General features: G+C 36.4%; 1 protein-coding gene and 1 long non-coding RNA gene across 7 annotated transcripts in view; both read left to right on the top strand.

Moving 5' to 3' along the window:
- Positions 1–16,974, top strand: part of LOC134158466 (uncharacterized) — a 1,166,824-nt gene that overhangs the window by 830,355 nt on the left and 319,495 nt on the right. The gene's annotated exons all lie outside the window — the stretch shown is intronic.
- The window catches only part of EPHA7 (EPH receptor A7), a 165,546-nt gene that overhangs the window by 47,772 nt on the left and 100,800 nt on the right, over positions 1–16,974 (top strand). For all 6 annotated transcript variants that reach the window (XM_062608407.1, XM_062608410.1, XM_062608412.1 and 3 more), the window contains 2 exons: positions 7,019–7,174; positions 8,028–8,363. In XM_062608407.1, coding sequence (XP_062464391.1) covers positions 7,019–7,174; positions 8,028–8,363 — 492 coding nt within the window. The remainder of the gene's footprint in view (positions 1–7,018; positions 7,175–8,027; positions 8,364–16,974) is intronic.

The raw sequence follows: 16,974 nt of genomic DNA, 5'->3' as shown, positions 1-16,974 counted from the left end.
ATCATACAACATAATTCCTTGGTTGAAACATGAATAATCTTTAGATGCTCTTGCAGTTTAGGAATCAAACTAAAATAAACACCTTTTTTCAGCTAGACATTTATCATTACATAGTAGTTAGACAAATAAAATACTACAGTCTTAAGTTCCTTATAAAATAATATATATTAGGTGCCAGAAGAGGCATAACAGATGCCATCTCTCACTATAAAAATAATTTACAGTTTCAAACATAGTCATGACTTGAGCATACACAAATTATTGGAAGAGGGATCAGGGTTATAAAGTCTCCTTTTGTTGCTGGATTTCTTATGTCTTATAGTTCACATTGAAATCCACATTTGGGAATTATTTTATAATGGTCTGCTTTCAGTTTATCTAAATTTTTCAGATACATTAGCCAAAACGTGCCTGTGGCCAATAATGTGATCTACCAGCCAAGGATCTTGTAAGAGAACAGTGGCCCCCAAATGATTTTCAAAATTTTATTTTTGATACTGCAGATGATTAAACATTTTGTACTTCTGGTGTCTCTCATGCCAAATTGTCATACGTTTGTAGCAGGTTAATGCAGAAGGGGGTTGACAAATCTTGCTATAATCACTACCCCATGTTGTTTTCATCCTCCTTGTCTGCTGCTCATTTTTGTTGTGAAAAACCCTAATATAACAGTGACAGGAGGTCTGGATTTGTGGCCGACTGTTATAATTACTCCCACTGAGGCACTGTCAATAGGATTAAAATAAAGATTCTGGACCTGTCCATCGCAGATGAGGTCAGAAACACTAGCAGTGGGAGTACTGTTTCTGCAAGCTGTGCTTTCAGTCCTGAGTTACAGAACCATAGACATTAATATGAAGCAAATATTTGAAACCTCCAGTGGAGAAAGACCAGCGTTTTTTTTTCTGCATTAGCTAAAATATCCATCTGTAATAAATAACTTAACAACATCCATCTATGTCCTGACCATACATATATGTATGTTAATTTTCAAATGTATCGGAACCCCAGAGAGTTTCAATTACAGAACAATCCATTTTGTGTTTTATAATTAATAAAGTCTTTGCAGCTGCGTAACTTCATCCAGGAAACATCTGCACAAACTCCTTGTGTATACGTAATTTCTGTGAAAAGTTGGTTAGCTGAATTGTCTTTAATGTTCGCAGGTTAGGGGAGGGTAGAAAGGTAGAAAGTTTGTTAATATAATGCACAACAAATCATGAGAATGAAGACTTATGCCCACAGAGATACAAACCAAATTCTAGCCACTGCCTGTAAAAAAAAAAAAAAAAAAGGGCAAAAAACCCCCAATGTATAGGTTCACTTTAACATATAATCATTTTACTTTATTCAAGTGGAGAGAAGGGAGAATCCCAGAAAACGTGAGCTTTTCCTGATATGGGCAGTCATTTTCCCATGGTTCTCAGTGGGATGATGCTGTTACCCCAAGTTTGTAATACTGCTGTTGTTGAAATTATGTGAATACTCCTTTGCCATCCTTTGATACTAACTTTGAAAAATTACTGTTTTTTAAACACTAGTTTCATCTTCAGTGGTACCTGTGCCACTTAAATTTAATTGTGACGGCAAGCTCAGGGAATTGTGAGCAAACCAGAAGAAACAGACAAACTCCCTTGCTCTGCTAGCACAGTATGTCATCTTTGTTTTCCTCCCTCAAGCCAGTCTACTTTTTATAATGGGATCAAACTGTAATTAGTGCAGTCACCTTTTTGCAACTCATTATGTTTCATTATTTTCTTATAAACTCAAAAAATCTTATCAAAAGCCATGTTCAATCAAGCGTCTAACATGCTGAAACAATTGTGTGCCCTTTAAGTCTTAAGCTGATATGCTACCTGAAAGCCTTGCACTTTTTACAGCTGGAGATTTTTTTTTTTTTTTTTAAATTTGTGTGTATTATTGTAGTAGCAAATTATTTTCTTGATTAATGTGTCACTGCCCTGCAACTGTTTACTCTTTCTCCTTTGGCTGTATGTACATCACCTGTTACATGTCACTCATAACCCTCACCATATTTCCATCACGCCTCCAATTTAAGTTCCTTTGCTCTCCTAACAAGCAAAATTAATCTTCATGGTGTTTGTACTGAAAGATTACGTAGAAATTAACAGTACTTAACACTTCCCTTTTTTCCTTTTTCCTGTGCTAGAAACAGGACTTCAGACTGCTGTTTGCTGCTCTCTACATATGCCTTCATTCCCCCTTCCAGAGTTTTGTGTAACTCTTTTTTTATGAATATGAAAAGAAAAAAGTACATTATTTGACCACTACCAGGCCACTAAGGCGTCTGATGAGCTCACAGCAGAGAAGCTGCTATTTTTCTACATAAGCTGCAGTCAGCATTTCTAGTAACAACAGATAATGTCTTGTGCCACAGATGTAGCATCATAGTTTCTAGTAGTTTGTGTTAATTCCCAAGTATTTACTTGTGGCTTTGAAATATTTCGTTATTTACAGTATTTATAAAGGACCTTAAACGACACCAAACACATTGACTCAAGATGTTTGTGATTGCATTGACTGCAGTGGCATATGCTAAACCTGTATTTAAGCAAGTCCTGCACACTAACCTTGCAGCCTTGCAAAGCCATGTACCTGACCTTACTGTCGCGATCTGTCCTTTCTACAGCTCAGATCCATTGGATGTGCAAGACGAAAGCAACTTAGTCCAAGCCAAGAAAGATTTGGCTAATGTCATCTGCATCAGGGTCTTCTATCATACACAGACAGAAAAGAGTACCACTTTATCTAGGGCTTCCAGTCAAGAAAGTTCAAATACAAAATGACAGTGCCCTGCTCAGTTTCAGACTGCAGCTCCATAGAGGTTCTCTCATCCAAGAGCTGTTTGCACTGTCTTAGTATTTCACAGTGGAACTCTGCCAGCTTCCCAACAAGAGAAACCTCTTTGCTTTGCAGAGGAGGTGGGAAGATTTGCTCTGAGGAACAGCCATGGCTATCGCAGAAAAGTAAACAAATCCAAGGTGCTGGGTAGCCTTGGGAGGGTCATTGATGGTCAGTCGCTAATGGCTGTGAGGCTGGCATATTAAGCAAAGAATTGTGCCTTGGCTGAAGCATAGCTTTCTTCTGTATTTATTGTTGATTTTGTAAATGGAGAAACAATTAGGCACTAGTTTTCACGTTATTTGAAGGCTGGTTTAGGTTAGGCTAGTAGCTGTTACTCTGCATCTTTACGCTGTTAGTAATGTGTAAGACCAACAAAATGGGAGCTTCATCTGGGAAGAGCTGTTCTATTAAATAAGCAGCTGTAAATAACACACCACATTGAATGGAAATAAATGTATTTTGTGCTGGCTGTCTTCCCCACCCCATCTTTTTCAGTATCCCAGAAGGCCTTCAGTACCAAAACTGCTCCTGAATCTTAACTTGCTTGAACAAGTTCAAATGAGTTCACATTTTACTTAGATCAACAATAATGATTATTATGGCTACAACATTAGAGTGCTGCCTGTGTATCTCCTATCACTGCATGAGTTCTGTACCCTGATTTACAATATAGGTTCCCTGTATAGGGCAGAAGTACTGCTGATTTGAGCTTTCCCACACTAATGAACTGAAATATTAAAATGTCTGTGATCAAATGCAATTTGAGTTGCCTTAGGCTTTGCCATAAGATAACTTTGTATCTTATAAACACAGTACCTGTGTTTATCACTTCTAGGTTACATGTACAAAGCTCCTAGTAATGTTTGGCTAATGTATTTTGCTTTTTTTTTTTTTTTTTTTAAATTAGCATTTTTTTATGTTGCTTATGGAGGTAGTGGCAGTGGAGATTTTATACCACCTGTTCCTGTGATCTTAAAAAGATTACATAAAGAACTGAATTGGGTCAAAACAGTGGATTTAAAATAGTGTAGAAGAAAATAATGCATTTAAATTACCTGCAACATAAAAAAATTCACCGTGGCAGTTTGGCAAGGTAGGACAAAAGGGAGAGAAAAATGAGTCAACAAAGTATTTTTGAACAGTTTTTCCCATCTGTGATCTATAATAGCTCACTGGCAAGTTATCACACCTTGATAAGTGGTCTATGTAACACCCTATCTTGATAGAATTTGCTGTTGTAAGTTTCTTGACGAGAACAATGATACATGTTAAAAACAGATAAAGATTCATAGCTCACCAAGTTTTGAGCAATAGAAATATTCCCCTGCTAGGCTAAAATAAACAAATTTTTGTGACAAATTTAAATTTATAAGAAAAATGGGAAAATAATTTAGTTGCCTGTTCTTCAATGAGTGCTTGTAATTATACTGTGTACCCCTCCATACCCTCCTTTCTATATTTTTTAAATCCTTTTTAAAAGCAAGATTTTCATACTGTTAAAAAAATCAGTGCTGGAATATTCTGCACCATATATTTATGGGGTGTATAAGTTGAAGGGATGGTTGTTAAATGAAAAAAATGAAAATGGTTGTTGGAAAATCATGTGAAGTACTCTTACTGGCTCATCATGAGCCTCTTACTGGAAAAAAAGCTAATGGAATGGCAGCATGGTACGAGTGCCTGAACCTGCTGCCTGTGGTATGCTGTGCATGAGAATAAACGGCTTACAGTCATGTAAACTAGTCACAGACATTCAGATCCTTTGAACTCTAATAAGAATTGCACGTTTACTTTACATAGTAAGTGAGTAAGCATGTAAACGTCTTGATCAATTCATCAGAAAAAAAAATGAAAAAGGGGCTTTCTGTTTACGTTTTGTTATTTCTGTCTGAAATCTTTATTTTACCCTCTGCATCTTTGCTATGTAATGTTCCCTGCTGAGAAGGACAGAGTGGAAACACAGTAGGGATCTTTGCCTTTTAAGTTGCTCTTCGCTTTGCAGAAGCTACGTACTGGAAGAACTAGAGTATTTGTCCAGTGTTTTGCTCGGTTATGAGAGGAATGTGACTATTTAAGAAAGGCAGGAAACTATTTTTTGGTAATTTTAGATATATCTCATTTACAAGTACTGAAAGAGAAGACAGAGGTTTAAATGTATCTCTTAAGGTGCATGCATACAAATCAGTTCAGCTTTTGTGCTCTTTGTCTTTGGGCAGGAAATTCTGAAACAATCTTGAATGAAGGTGTAAAAGGATAATTTTGGGTTAAATTTGAAACAACTATGAATTCACAGGTCATGTTTATCCAGAGTATTTCTGCAAAATTCTGTCTTCTTTTCTAAATGGCATATATAACAGCTACTAGGGTAGAATCAAACTGTAGCATGTAGTTTTACAAGCAGGGCTATGTTTTCTTCTAGTGCAGACTCATGCCCCTTTCTCAAAGTCAAAGGATATATGCTTTGCATGCTAATTTCCTCTGCCAGGTAATCTAGCTTCTGTCCACTGTTTTTTTTTCATCATAACAAACTCTTAACTGTTACAGTGATTTTTGTCCTGTAGACATATTTTTCATTAGGGCCAGAATTCCTGATCAGTTCATAGTGTTCATTATGTAGTTCATCAACTTTAATCTACTGTTTTCATAAGCATTACCACAATTCTTTTTTCTGTCAGTTGCATAAAATTCATCAGACTAAAAAGAGTCATGTCACTGTAGCTACTCTGTGGGCCCAGTCCAAAGGCTATTAAAATCAAAATCTCTTTGACTTCAGTGAGATTTGGATAAAGCTCATTGTTTTAATGCTCTTTCCATCACTGCAGTACCAGAGAACTGAAATAACTGTTCCAAATATCAGTGTCTTTTGATACTTTGCATTTCAGTTCTGAGAAAATATCCAAGCAAATATGAATATAACCAAAGTAAATTCTCTCTTTCTGAATTCAGAATGACTATTTAACTAGCTTTAATATTTTGATACCCAATACTAAGTGTCACATGCTGTCCCTTTTCTTTGCGTACAGGTGATGGCTTAAGAAGGTTAAGCTGTCTGTCAGGGTTGGGAAAAAAAGAATAAAATAGTGTGGTGGAAAAAGCCTGTGCTTTATTAGAAAGTTCTGGAGGACCTTTGTGGTCTGTTTTTCATGTTGACAATGTTTGCAGGTTTGCCCATATCCTTGGTACAGAAATGGACTCTTAATCTGTTTCCAGTTTTAGCATTGTCTGATCCCCACTTCCCTCTTCCTCGTCCACTACAGGTCTCACAGTTTATCCATTCTTAAGCTGGCTGTCTAGGTTGCAGTTCTCTGCTTGTAAGAATCATTATAGGTGTGTTTTGTGGGTGTTTCTGCTTTGGGAGCTGTGTCAGTAGCTGTAATAAGTATTTCTAAACATCAGTTCTGGAACACAACACATTTTTTACTTCCAAGGGTTCACAGTGGGCAAACCGAAGTATGAAATCTTCTTACATGCATATTTCCAATTATCTACCTTTTAACTTTTCCTTGAAAGTTTTAGCAAATCCATTTCAGCCTAGTTTTGTCTGTTTGTGAAACTGGAAAAACCAATTGTGCAGCTTATTCTGTCTGCCCTCCTTCTATTTCTGCTTGTTCCTGCCAGTGTTGTCTGTCCAATAAGTATTCACGCCTCATGCTTTCCTTGGGATCGGGGTTCATTGGTGGGTTACAGCTTCTTGGGGTTTCTCAGATCAGGGAAGAGTAACTTCTGCTCCATTAATTCCAAATCAGCTAGTTCAGATACCAGAAACACTTCAGTGGCCTTAGAGCAGAGCTCCTCTGGACTGTTTTCCCCTTGTTTAGGTCTATTGCAGGCATCCAGCTGTTTCACACCATTACTGTACCCTTCTTTGCTGAAAAACAGATGCTTGTTACATTTCTGTGGCCTTCTTTGTTAAAGTATTGTGCTGCCGACTTGTGAGGTATTTGTAATATATGTCTGAATTCGTAAAAATGCCACAAAATCATTAATGGCATAAGAAAAAGAAATTGTGAGCATAATATATTTCTTGAGCCAGCATATCAGAATGTATAGTTTAGATGTTTACAGAAATGTATGCCTTTATGTGACAGTGAGAAAAAGATCAGAGTAGTAGTCCAGGCAAATGTAAACCTTAATTTGTTTTGTTCTGCCTTAGCTTGTGGCCGTGGGTTCTACAAATCCTCCTCACAAGATCTGCAGTGCTCCCGCTGCCCTACTCACAGCTTCTCTGACAAGGAAGGATCTTCAAGATGCGATTGTGAAGATAGCTATTATAGAGCACCTTCTGATCCACCATATGTCGCATGCACAAGTGAGTCAGTCATGAATTTAATAGTAAAGGACATTGCTTAACCAACCAGGTGCAGCTACTTGTAGATAGTAGTTTTGGTTGGCTTTTCCTGTATTTGAAATGTATATTTACAACAGTAAATGAAATTGAAAGGCAGAGGGGAAAAATCATTGGCAGTGAGTATAAAATCAGCATCAGTATAATTTTCATGTTTGCTTGATATAACATTGGAAAATATTGCATGTTGGCCAAGTGCATAACTTGTAGTACATAGAATACAGGCACAGTTTTCTGATGGCTGCAAAACTGTTGTAGACAATGTGCTTTATGTGATATAATAACAAAATGAGTAACACAAAACATGAAAAGTGACTGGTGTGGATCTGAAGTTTGACTGAATAGTAATTGGATCTGGCTTAAGCTTCTAACTGCAAATAGACTAGCCTACAAAGACTGGTGGTTCAAATAGTGGAAGTCTCCTAAATCCAAAGCAACACCAAATATTTCTTTAAGTCATATCGGAGCTGATAACAAAGGACTAGATGCAGTTGGTGCAGTATGTTTAGAAGAGATGAACAAATACAATACTTGGAAAAACTATTAGGCAACCTTTCAGGTATATTAACCGATCCTTTTAATTGCACACAAGAAAAATATTTAAAGTCAGTTGCAATAAATATATAGACATTGTTCTTCTGATACCTTAATGGAAAATAAATAAGCCTCTTACCAAGTGAGTTCAAGGAGTCTTTTACTAAAATAATGAAATGTTTCTATGAAGAAAAATGCTTCAACTATTTTCTGCCTCAGTAATTAGAATGTCCCACCGTGGTTCTGTGCAATCACCATGAACTTTTTTTTTGGTGTTACATAGGACCTCCATCTGCACCACAGAACCTCATTTTCAATATCAACCAGACTACCGTGAGTTTGGAGTGGAGTCCTCCTGCTGACAATGGGGGAAGAAATGATGTGACCTACCGCATTTTGTGTAAGAGGTGCAGCTGGGAGCAGGGCGAATGTGTTCCCTGTGGGAGTAACATTGGATATATGCCCCAGCAAACTGGATTAGTAGATAACTATGTCACTGTAATGGACCTGCTAGCTCATGCTAACTACACATTCGAAGTTGAAGCTGTGAATGGGGTTTCTGACTTGAGTCGTTCCCAGCGGCTTTTTGCAGCTGTCAGTATTACCACCGGTCAAGCAGGTAAGTTTTTTATGAATTTCAACTCTGTGAGACTGAGGGAAACTGGGAACACGCAAACTACAGATGCAGTAAATCAGGAGCTTGTTTGGTGGGTTCTGGCTCATTAATCTTTTCACCTTGCCAGCTAGTTAATTTGAGCTTATACTATTTCATGATAAGCCTTCCCTTTCTTGGCCTCAAAATTGCTTTCAGAAAGCATTTGTGGAAGACTTCAAGAAGACATATGTCTTTAATATTAAGTAGATCTTAACCCTGCAACATTTTTTTTTTTTTTTTTATCCTTCCTGCATTATTGGGGTTGTTCCCTAGTATTTGAAGATGAAAAAGTAGATGTTACAGTACTGTGCAGGCTTACTTTCTGAATTTTTTAAACCTGTATAGGAGTGCTAGGTCACTGAAAGATGATTTGGATATCTGATGGTGTTTTTTTTGTGTCAGTGTTTTCCCTCAGGATAATGTTTCTAATTTATCTTATATTTCCAGATATTTGATTATGAGATTCACTGAGAATGTGATGATTATTCTTTGTTTCTTCTACTTATCATAATCTGACAGGTGAAATGTCAGAGAAAATAAAATCAAACTAGCAGATCACCCCAGGGGAAAAAAGGGCTTCAGTTGTCTGCATGCTGAGTGAAAAAAAAGGAATTCTCTGATTTAGATTTCTGAAGCGACAGGTTGCTCGTTGATAAAAAATTACAGACATTAGTGCGCTGTGGGCTTTAAGAGAGGACAGTAGAACTAACCTTCTGTACGTTGAACAGAAGATCTTAAACCAAGCATTAATTGCAGAATCTGTCTTCAAAAGAAATGCCTTAAAACAGTGAGGTAAATAACTGATGCTTGCTGTAGGAACAGCTAACCAATGTTTTAAAGGTACTTCATGCTTACATCTTGGAGGGAATTTTAATGACTGTGATACAGATCAAGCTATTCCTTTTTTTTTAGTGCAGTAGCAATGATCCCCTACAATAAGGCTTTGAACTGAGGATAAAGTCACCCTACACGGCAATAAGCAAATAGGAAAAACTGTAGTTATTCTGCACTTTAAAGATGGTCATCTCAAAAAAAGTAAAAAAGGACAAGAAATTTACCTCAAAACCTTCCCACTCTCCCCCAAAAACTAGGACAGTTTATATAGTTGTTCAAGTTAGGCTGGAATATTTGTGGTATAGTTAATTTCCCCATAGTGCTTTCCTGGATGCCAGATGCACATTTTATATTATTTTGGAACCATCTCTGTGACTGAAAGGATTGGTCTCTGTGCTCATTCAGATCTTGGAGTTTATGATGAGATTTTGAGTACAGAGAACTTGCCCTGAAACTATTTTTGCAACACAGATCATGTTATCTTGGCACCTTGATTTTCCATCTTTAAAGCAATTCTTCACAATTCGTCAAACATGCACAGGTGGACAGTGTTCTGCTCTCTGTAGATGTCTGTACAGAGCTACCACATAAAGAAGAGGATTTGGACTTTTTCCTATTTAGCTAAATCACACTGGCTTTACTTTATGTACTTTGATGGTTCAGTGGCACGCAGAGTAAACGAAGAGAGTGCAATTTGGTGGCTGGTATCACAACTCAGGAAGATGAAAAAGCCTTAGCCGTAAATTTGTCGTATTATGCCCAAGTTAATTCTGTTGTGTTATCATAGTCATAGATTTATACCTTTTTTCAGAAAACACAGTGTGGTTATCCTGTGTTATAAGTAACGCAAGCTATATGATTTTATGAAATAGCTTTCACATCAAGCTCAGAGATGTTAGTGAAACCATATGATAGAGAACATCTAGACTTTAAATAGAGATTTTAAGCAATGGAAAAAACCTTCATGTTCCTAGATAAGTTTTGTAAGGGCATGCACAGGAGGCTTGACTATGTTCATTCCCCGCTCTCCATTTTGGTATGGGATTGTGCACAGGCAAATATTTTCCACTGCTGCAGAATCTAACACCACACTGCTGACACAAATGGTACTTGTACAACTGAAGCTTTGTCTCTTTAGCACTTCTGAATATCAGAATTTAAAGGCTTCTAGAAGGAATATACACAAGAAACAGATTGGGGTGTGGGGGAAGGCTTTAAGCTCTCTGTTGCAGTTTTCTGTTTGTAAAATGAAGGTAACCCTTGCCTTTCCTTGCCAAGCTCTTCAAGACTTTCTGATTAAAAGTGCCAGATAAATGCAGTAATCTTTTTTTCCTGAATTAAATAAATCACGTTAAAGAAAATACAGTCTTTCAGAAATAATGCATTTACCAAAAGGAAAGACCTCTCTTACATTATTTTTGCATGTTTTGGATCCTAATAGTGATTTCTTTGGTTTCTCAAGGAGGAAAATATTTTAGGTGGAACAGATTGATGACTATAATTGAACAGAAAGAGACTGGTTGCTCAAAGGAGACTGTTATGCTTCTGTGTTCCTATTTTATTTTACCATGGAGAGAAAGAAAATGTTGGATTTATTTATAGCCAAGTAAACTAGGATTCATGCAGCTCTCATTTGTTACTGTGTGACTGTTCTATACTTTTGGCAAAAATGGCTTTTTCTATGCCCATATTGCTTTCTGTGAGTGTAAATGTGTCTAACTAAACCTTCTTCACATTTTATTATACTAGCACAATAGGTAGCTACATATAATTACTGTGTTCACCAGTTGCACAGGGGCTTGCACTGAGATTTTCCCTTTGTAGTTTTGGTTTAATTGAATTGATCCTTTGTGGCTATATTCATGAAATTCAAATCATTGTGTAATGATAACGGGAAATTATTGATAAAAGAATGGGGTTATAGAATATATTCAGTGTTTCTTCACCCACATACAACAAGCTTCTGATGAGACAAAGAGAACATGTCACAGGAAAGAACCAGTTGGTTCATGAAAAACTACTTGTATTTGTGGAAATAACACAATAAAATGACTGCAAGTAGGTAGGTAGCATTTCACATTGCTTACATGCACACACATATATATATGGCACACTGCTATTTCATTCCTTGTGTTAAAAAGAGTTTGTGACTAGGCTGTCCGTTGTCAGAGAGTGTATTTTTATGCTGCAGCCAAGAACCACGAGCCTTTTTTTTTTTTTGCTTTGTTTTGTTTTTTCAAAAAGATTAAGTGCACTAAGTCCCCCAGGAGTAAACCATCTTGTTTCATATCTTGCTTATCCAGTGTCATATAAAGAATACAGGATGTCATCCCAGTATTGTAAGCTGATCTATGTGAACCCCTGCATCCTTGTATAATTCACATTTAAATGTTACTAAGCCGCAATTACAATAGGTGAATGTACTGAAAAGCTGCAGCTGGCAAACAGCTGACAAACACTACATTTGCTGGCAAACAGTTGACAAACACTACGTTTTCAAGCTTATTGAGTGGTTGTTTACCAAAGATAAAATTTACCTAATAAGATACTCACCTTTCAGTGGTACTGGCACCAGTTCCATTTTGTCTGTCAAATTCCTTTCAAATGTTACACCTTTTCCATGCAATACTTCAAAGGCTAATGGAATTGGGTGGGTTGGGTTTTGCAGCAAATGAATATTTGTCAGATTTTGGCATTTATGCACTTTCATACCTTTAAAAAAAAACATGTGCTTCAATAACAGTTGCGTAGTTTTTCTGTTGAAACTTCTGTGGTTTTAAAACTACCTTTCTACATCCTTTCCTCTGAATTTATGTGAATGGACAATGGAGTGGTCACCAGTAAAGGGCATATGCACTCAAGCTAGCCTGATTTTGAGAGAATTTAATGTAGGTTGGATGAATCCCAGTATTTATCAAAGTTTGGGAAAATTTCACTGTCTGTCCTGAGACAGTTTTAGTTGCCTTTATAGTCATTGTAAAGAAAAAAATCATATCCAAGGGGACACTCATCATGTCTTACTGCTGTAACCAAACATGACAAACAAAATTTAAAATGTAATGTGAATTTCTGGTCCTAATGGTATTCTCTGTTCTTACACAGGAAGCACTTGCTAATGCTCGTTGTTTCTTCACAGTAAGAGAAAGGTTTCCCACAGCACTTTTAGGTCATATGGCTCCTTCAGATGCATTTAATGCTGACAGCTTGAAGTGGTTTAAAAAAAACCAAATCAGTTCCTTAATCAAGGCTTACTCTTGAAAAATAACTTTTAGTAACAAGATTTGCTTTTCTTTTTTTTTTTTTTACATCATAGAGTTCAATTTTCAGACCTTTTCCTACAAAAATTAGATCCTAAAATTCACAGTTAAAGCAAAAAGGAACTGTTATTTTTTCCAAATTTTCATTATCTCAGCAACTTGAACAGAAAAAAACATTACATGCTGTAAAATCATGACTATTAGCTGCAGTACTGTTGATTTACTGGCAAGAAGAAATGATTGAGTACATAAAGGAAACAAACCATCCCTTACGTAAAGCTATGTGATGGGTTCTGCCTTTCTTAGGTACTTCTGAAGCCTTTCTAAACAGGGAATACACTTTGCATTCTCCCCTACTCTGCCTACATTCTCCTTTCACTGTTGCTGCTCATCATTTTTCTCTTCTTTGCTGCTCTTTGCATTTTCCCCAGCTTTCAATTATCTCTACTAATTTTTTTAAGTCTCCTTTTTTATAGTTTCTGCACTATTGACCATCTATTTGTTTCCCGTTCCCTGTCAGTCTCACTTAAGCCTGCCCCTTCTTCAGCAACGAGCTGTCCTTCTGCTGAAGCAGTGATCAAGATTTATGCCTGTGGCTTTCCCAGTTGCTTTGACCTCACCATTCTAGTCCTATTCTCACTTCTCTCCTTTCCCCAGGCCATTTAGTTGTCTTCCCATTCTGCCAACTTGTTTTAATCTACCTTGATCTAGGCCTTCTACCCAATGTTCACTTCTGGTGTTACATGACAGCTTACTACAAGTAGTATCAGTGTTCAACTTAATGCTACTTCTATGTTTTCCCATTTCAATGGACTTCCTTCAGTTTCAAGTTTCATTTGATATTTCCTGTTAGTAACTTTACTTCATCTTCTAACCTTCAACTGTAGATTAGCTTTCCCACCTTGATATGGCTACATTACCTATATATATATATATATATATATTTAAACACAGTGCTTCATGTAAAAAGAATTCCCATTATTAAAATAATGTTTTTCTTTTATTTTTACCAAATCTGTTCCACCTGTTGAGCTGGGGAATTATTTAAAAGAAGAAGTCACTTTTTAAAAGTAATATTCTCTAACTGCTTTTATTAAGCTGTCATTTTTAGAAACATATATGTTATCATGATTGTACTTTGGCTTACCATTTTGCTTAGTTTATGTAATGTGAGCTACAAAGTTAATAGTGCTTATTCTTAGTAATATTTAAGTTATATTTTAATTGGTTTTAACTTTTTTCTAGACCAGTAGGCAGACAGCATAGTTCTGTAATTCTTCTGCACTCCATGGCCACCAACTGAAAAGGGTAAAACTTAGAGTAGAAATTACATGTGGTAGTTATTATTCTTCTAGTTTTTTAGATGTCTTTTCAGTACATTTAAAAAATTGATTGGGTTACTTCTGTGAAGCTAAGACTGTCTATTGATCTGAAATCACATTACCCTGGACTAATATCACAGATATTTTGACAGGAGGTGGTAACTGAATTTGTGCCTGATTAAACTGATGGAAAAAACTTGATAAGACTTCCAGTCTCTGTACAGCAAATACCATCAGGGAAAGGAGTTTGTTCATTCACTGATTGTATCAGGTCATACTTGTGTAGTGAAATCCACAAGGTTATAGAGATACAGAATTGCTAAGTTGGGGCATTATTGTAAGATTGCTAAATGTTAAATTTTTGTTAAGATTTTCACAAAGAAGGAATCGTCTATATAGGATATAATATGATAATGGCATATATGGTATTTGACAGTTTTGATAGTATTTTATATACATATACAGATTATATATCTTTATCTAAAAGTTTGAAATAACAAGCAATATGTTTTATGAGAACTTACCACAGAATACCACACTATCCAATTGATAGTAATTTTTTCCAATATTTAGTTCTAATTTGTTCTAATATTTTTCACTGAATGATAGGAGACAAAGCAAGAAAACAGATGTTAGCTGTGTTGCTCAGGGTCTGATCCTGCACCGCTGAAGTCAATGGAAGTTTTGTCATTGACTTCAATAGGAGCAGGATTTGAACCTTATGCTCTATCAGAACACACAGGAAACAAAGCAATGGGCACTCTGTCATCCTGAGAGGAAACTCTAACTTCATATAATGTTTTGAGTCCGTATCAGGTTTTTGCACATCAGTTTGTGACTGAATGTAATTTTTTTTTTTAAGATACTATTTTTTTTTTACAAATGAGTATCAGACTTCTTGCCTTTCCAGCTTTGCCATAAAAGCTTTTTAGAAATAGATGTTATCATTTTTGCTAAGAAACTAGTAGAGACTATTTGAATTTTATGATATTTAGAAGTCAAATTAGTGGAAAGCTACATGCTTGTGTAGCTGCCCAAAGACAAAGAAAAGCTTCATCTTTTCAGAACCAAAACTTTGAATTAGAAGTGGTCAGCTTAAGCTTCTATGTATGTTAAATGTTTGATAGTAGCCTGCTAGGAAAAGTATGACAACCACACGGCTATTGACTTTCCCATGCACTGAGCTATTGACACTTTAGGTTATGTCACCATGGGCAAATGTAAGCTACTAAAGCATAATTTCACCAGCTACACAATAAATAACTATGTACTCAAGGAAGAAAATAGGTCATCTAAAGTATAATTTAGCCAAAGAAAGGAGAGATTGGTTTGATAATGTGACACAAAGATTAAGGGACACTTTTTCTAATGTTACAAACATGGGCCGGACATTTTCACAGTGATAATGAGTTACACCAATTGTCTTAAAAGTAGTGATGAAAAATTAATCCCGTCCTTGAAAAGAATATATGTGTGTTAACATCATGTTTTCTGCGTGATTTCATGACCTGTCTCAGAAGGGTTTGTAAAATACAGAAGCTCTACTTGCGATGCCTGGCTGCTTCTCTTCATCCACAGATAGGTTATTTCTTATGCCCATAAGTCCTTTTGAACAGAGTAGAAATTAACTAGTACTCTTTGACATTTATTATACTCTTTGGGGAATCTTATACATAGTTCTACTAAGACCTGGCCAACTGCAGAGACTTTCAAGATACCTGCAGTACACAGACAAGAAATCACTTGATAAATTTATACATGGTAATACACTGTACACAGTCTAGTGTAGCTAATTAACTCATGTGCAAAGAAAGAAATCTGTAAACCTTTGATTTTTGCAGCAGAGCTGTATCTTCAGGTCTTGCTTTTGCTGCTTGCTGTGAACTGTAGAATCATATAATAGAATCATAGAATAGTTAGGGTTGGAAACGACCTTAAGATCATCTCATTCCAACCCCCCAGCCATGGGCAGGAGCACTTCACACTAAACCATGTAACCCAAGGCTCTGTCCAACCTGGCTTTGAACACTGCCAGGGATGGAGCATTCACAACTTCCCTGGGCAACCCATTCCAGTGCCTCAGTACCCTAACAGGAAAGAATTTCTTCCTTATATCCAATCTAAACTTCCCCTGTTTAAGTTTGAACCCGTTACGCATTGTCCTGTCACTACAGCCCCTAATGAAGAGTCCCTCTCCAGCATCCCGATAGCCCCGCTTCAGATACTGGAAGGCTGCTATGAGGTCTCCATGTGTGTATGTATATAAGATACGTAGTATGGTAACTGGATGCAGGATCTAGATCAGTGCTGAACACCATCAGTAGGATATCATGAACTCAGTGTTATTTGTTTGGTGTATTTCCCACTTGTCATTCTCCTATCAAAATAATGTTGTGACGATGATTATGAAATGTAGACGTATATTTGTATGGAAACTTTTGAATTTCAGTAGGAACTCATTTTAAGTGAAACACTGTCATGGCTAAATTGAGACCTAAGACTAAAAAGAGAAATACAGCGTGGAAACTGGCAAAAAGAAAGGCCTGTGCTTATTCTAACATAAATTTTCTCAATAGCTTTCCTTTGCGGTTTAGCTTCTTGTTTTTTATTTGTAGTTAATATCAGCCCACAGCTGTCCTCATAAAAGCACAAGGAAGATTTGTTTTTCATTGTTTACAAAACAGGTTTGAACTCCTTCAATGAACAAGACTGTGAAATATTGATATTGGTAGGACAGAATAATACATAATGTTTGAATTAATCTAGCCAAAACTCACTGTGCTCATTAGTTCTGAGATCTTACTTCAGTACAGTGTAACTTAGCATTAAGAAGTTTAATTTCTTTGTTATTTTTCCTAGAAAGAACCAAATACAGAGTATGATCATATTTATAGCAAAATAAGACATTAGACATTTTGTCCTTGAAGTTCCTAATATTTGATGGTTTGTTTCAGACCTTTTGAAGAATTCAGATACCATTGTCATTTGAACAAACAAAACCCTGTAAGTGCACAGGTGCTTTTTCAATGAGAAACAAGCATTGGCACTAAAAGGCACTATTGCAAGCACATAAGTGCCACCAAATGTGAAATCCTAATTGATGTTGTGTGTAGTAAATCACATCTCTATAGAGTGAAGCATTTGACGCCAACCTTGGCAGGT

The sequence above is a fragment of the Pezoporus occidentalis genome, unplaced genomic scaffold (genome assembly GCF_034315485.1).
Source record: "Pezoporus occidentalis ecotype Australia unplaced genomic scaffold, CSIRO_AGI_Poc_V1 ctg13, whole genome shotgun sequence".
Classification (NCBI taxonomy): domain Eukaryota; kingdom Metazoa; phylum Chordata; class Aves; order Psittaciformes; family Psittacidae; genus Pezoporus; species Pezoporus occidentalis.
Note: the sequence above shows the minus strand (reverse complement) of the source record. Positions and strands in the feature narration are given on the sequence as shown.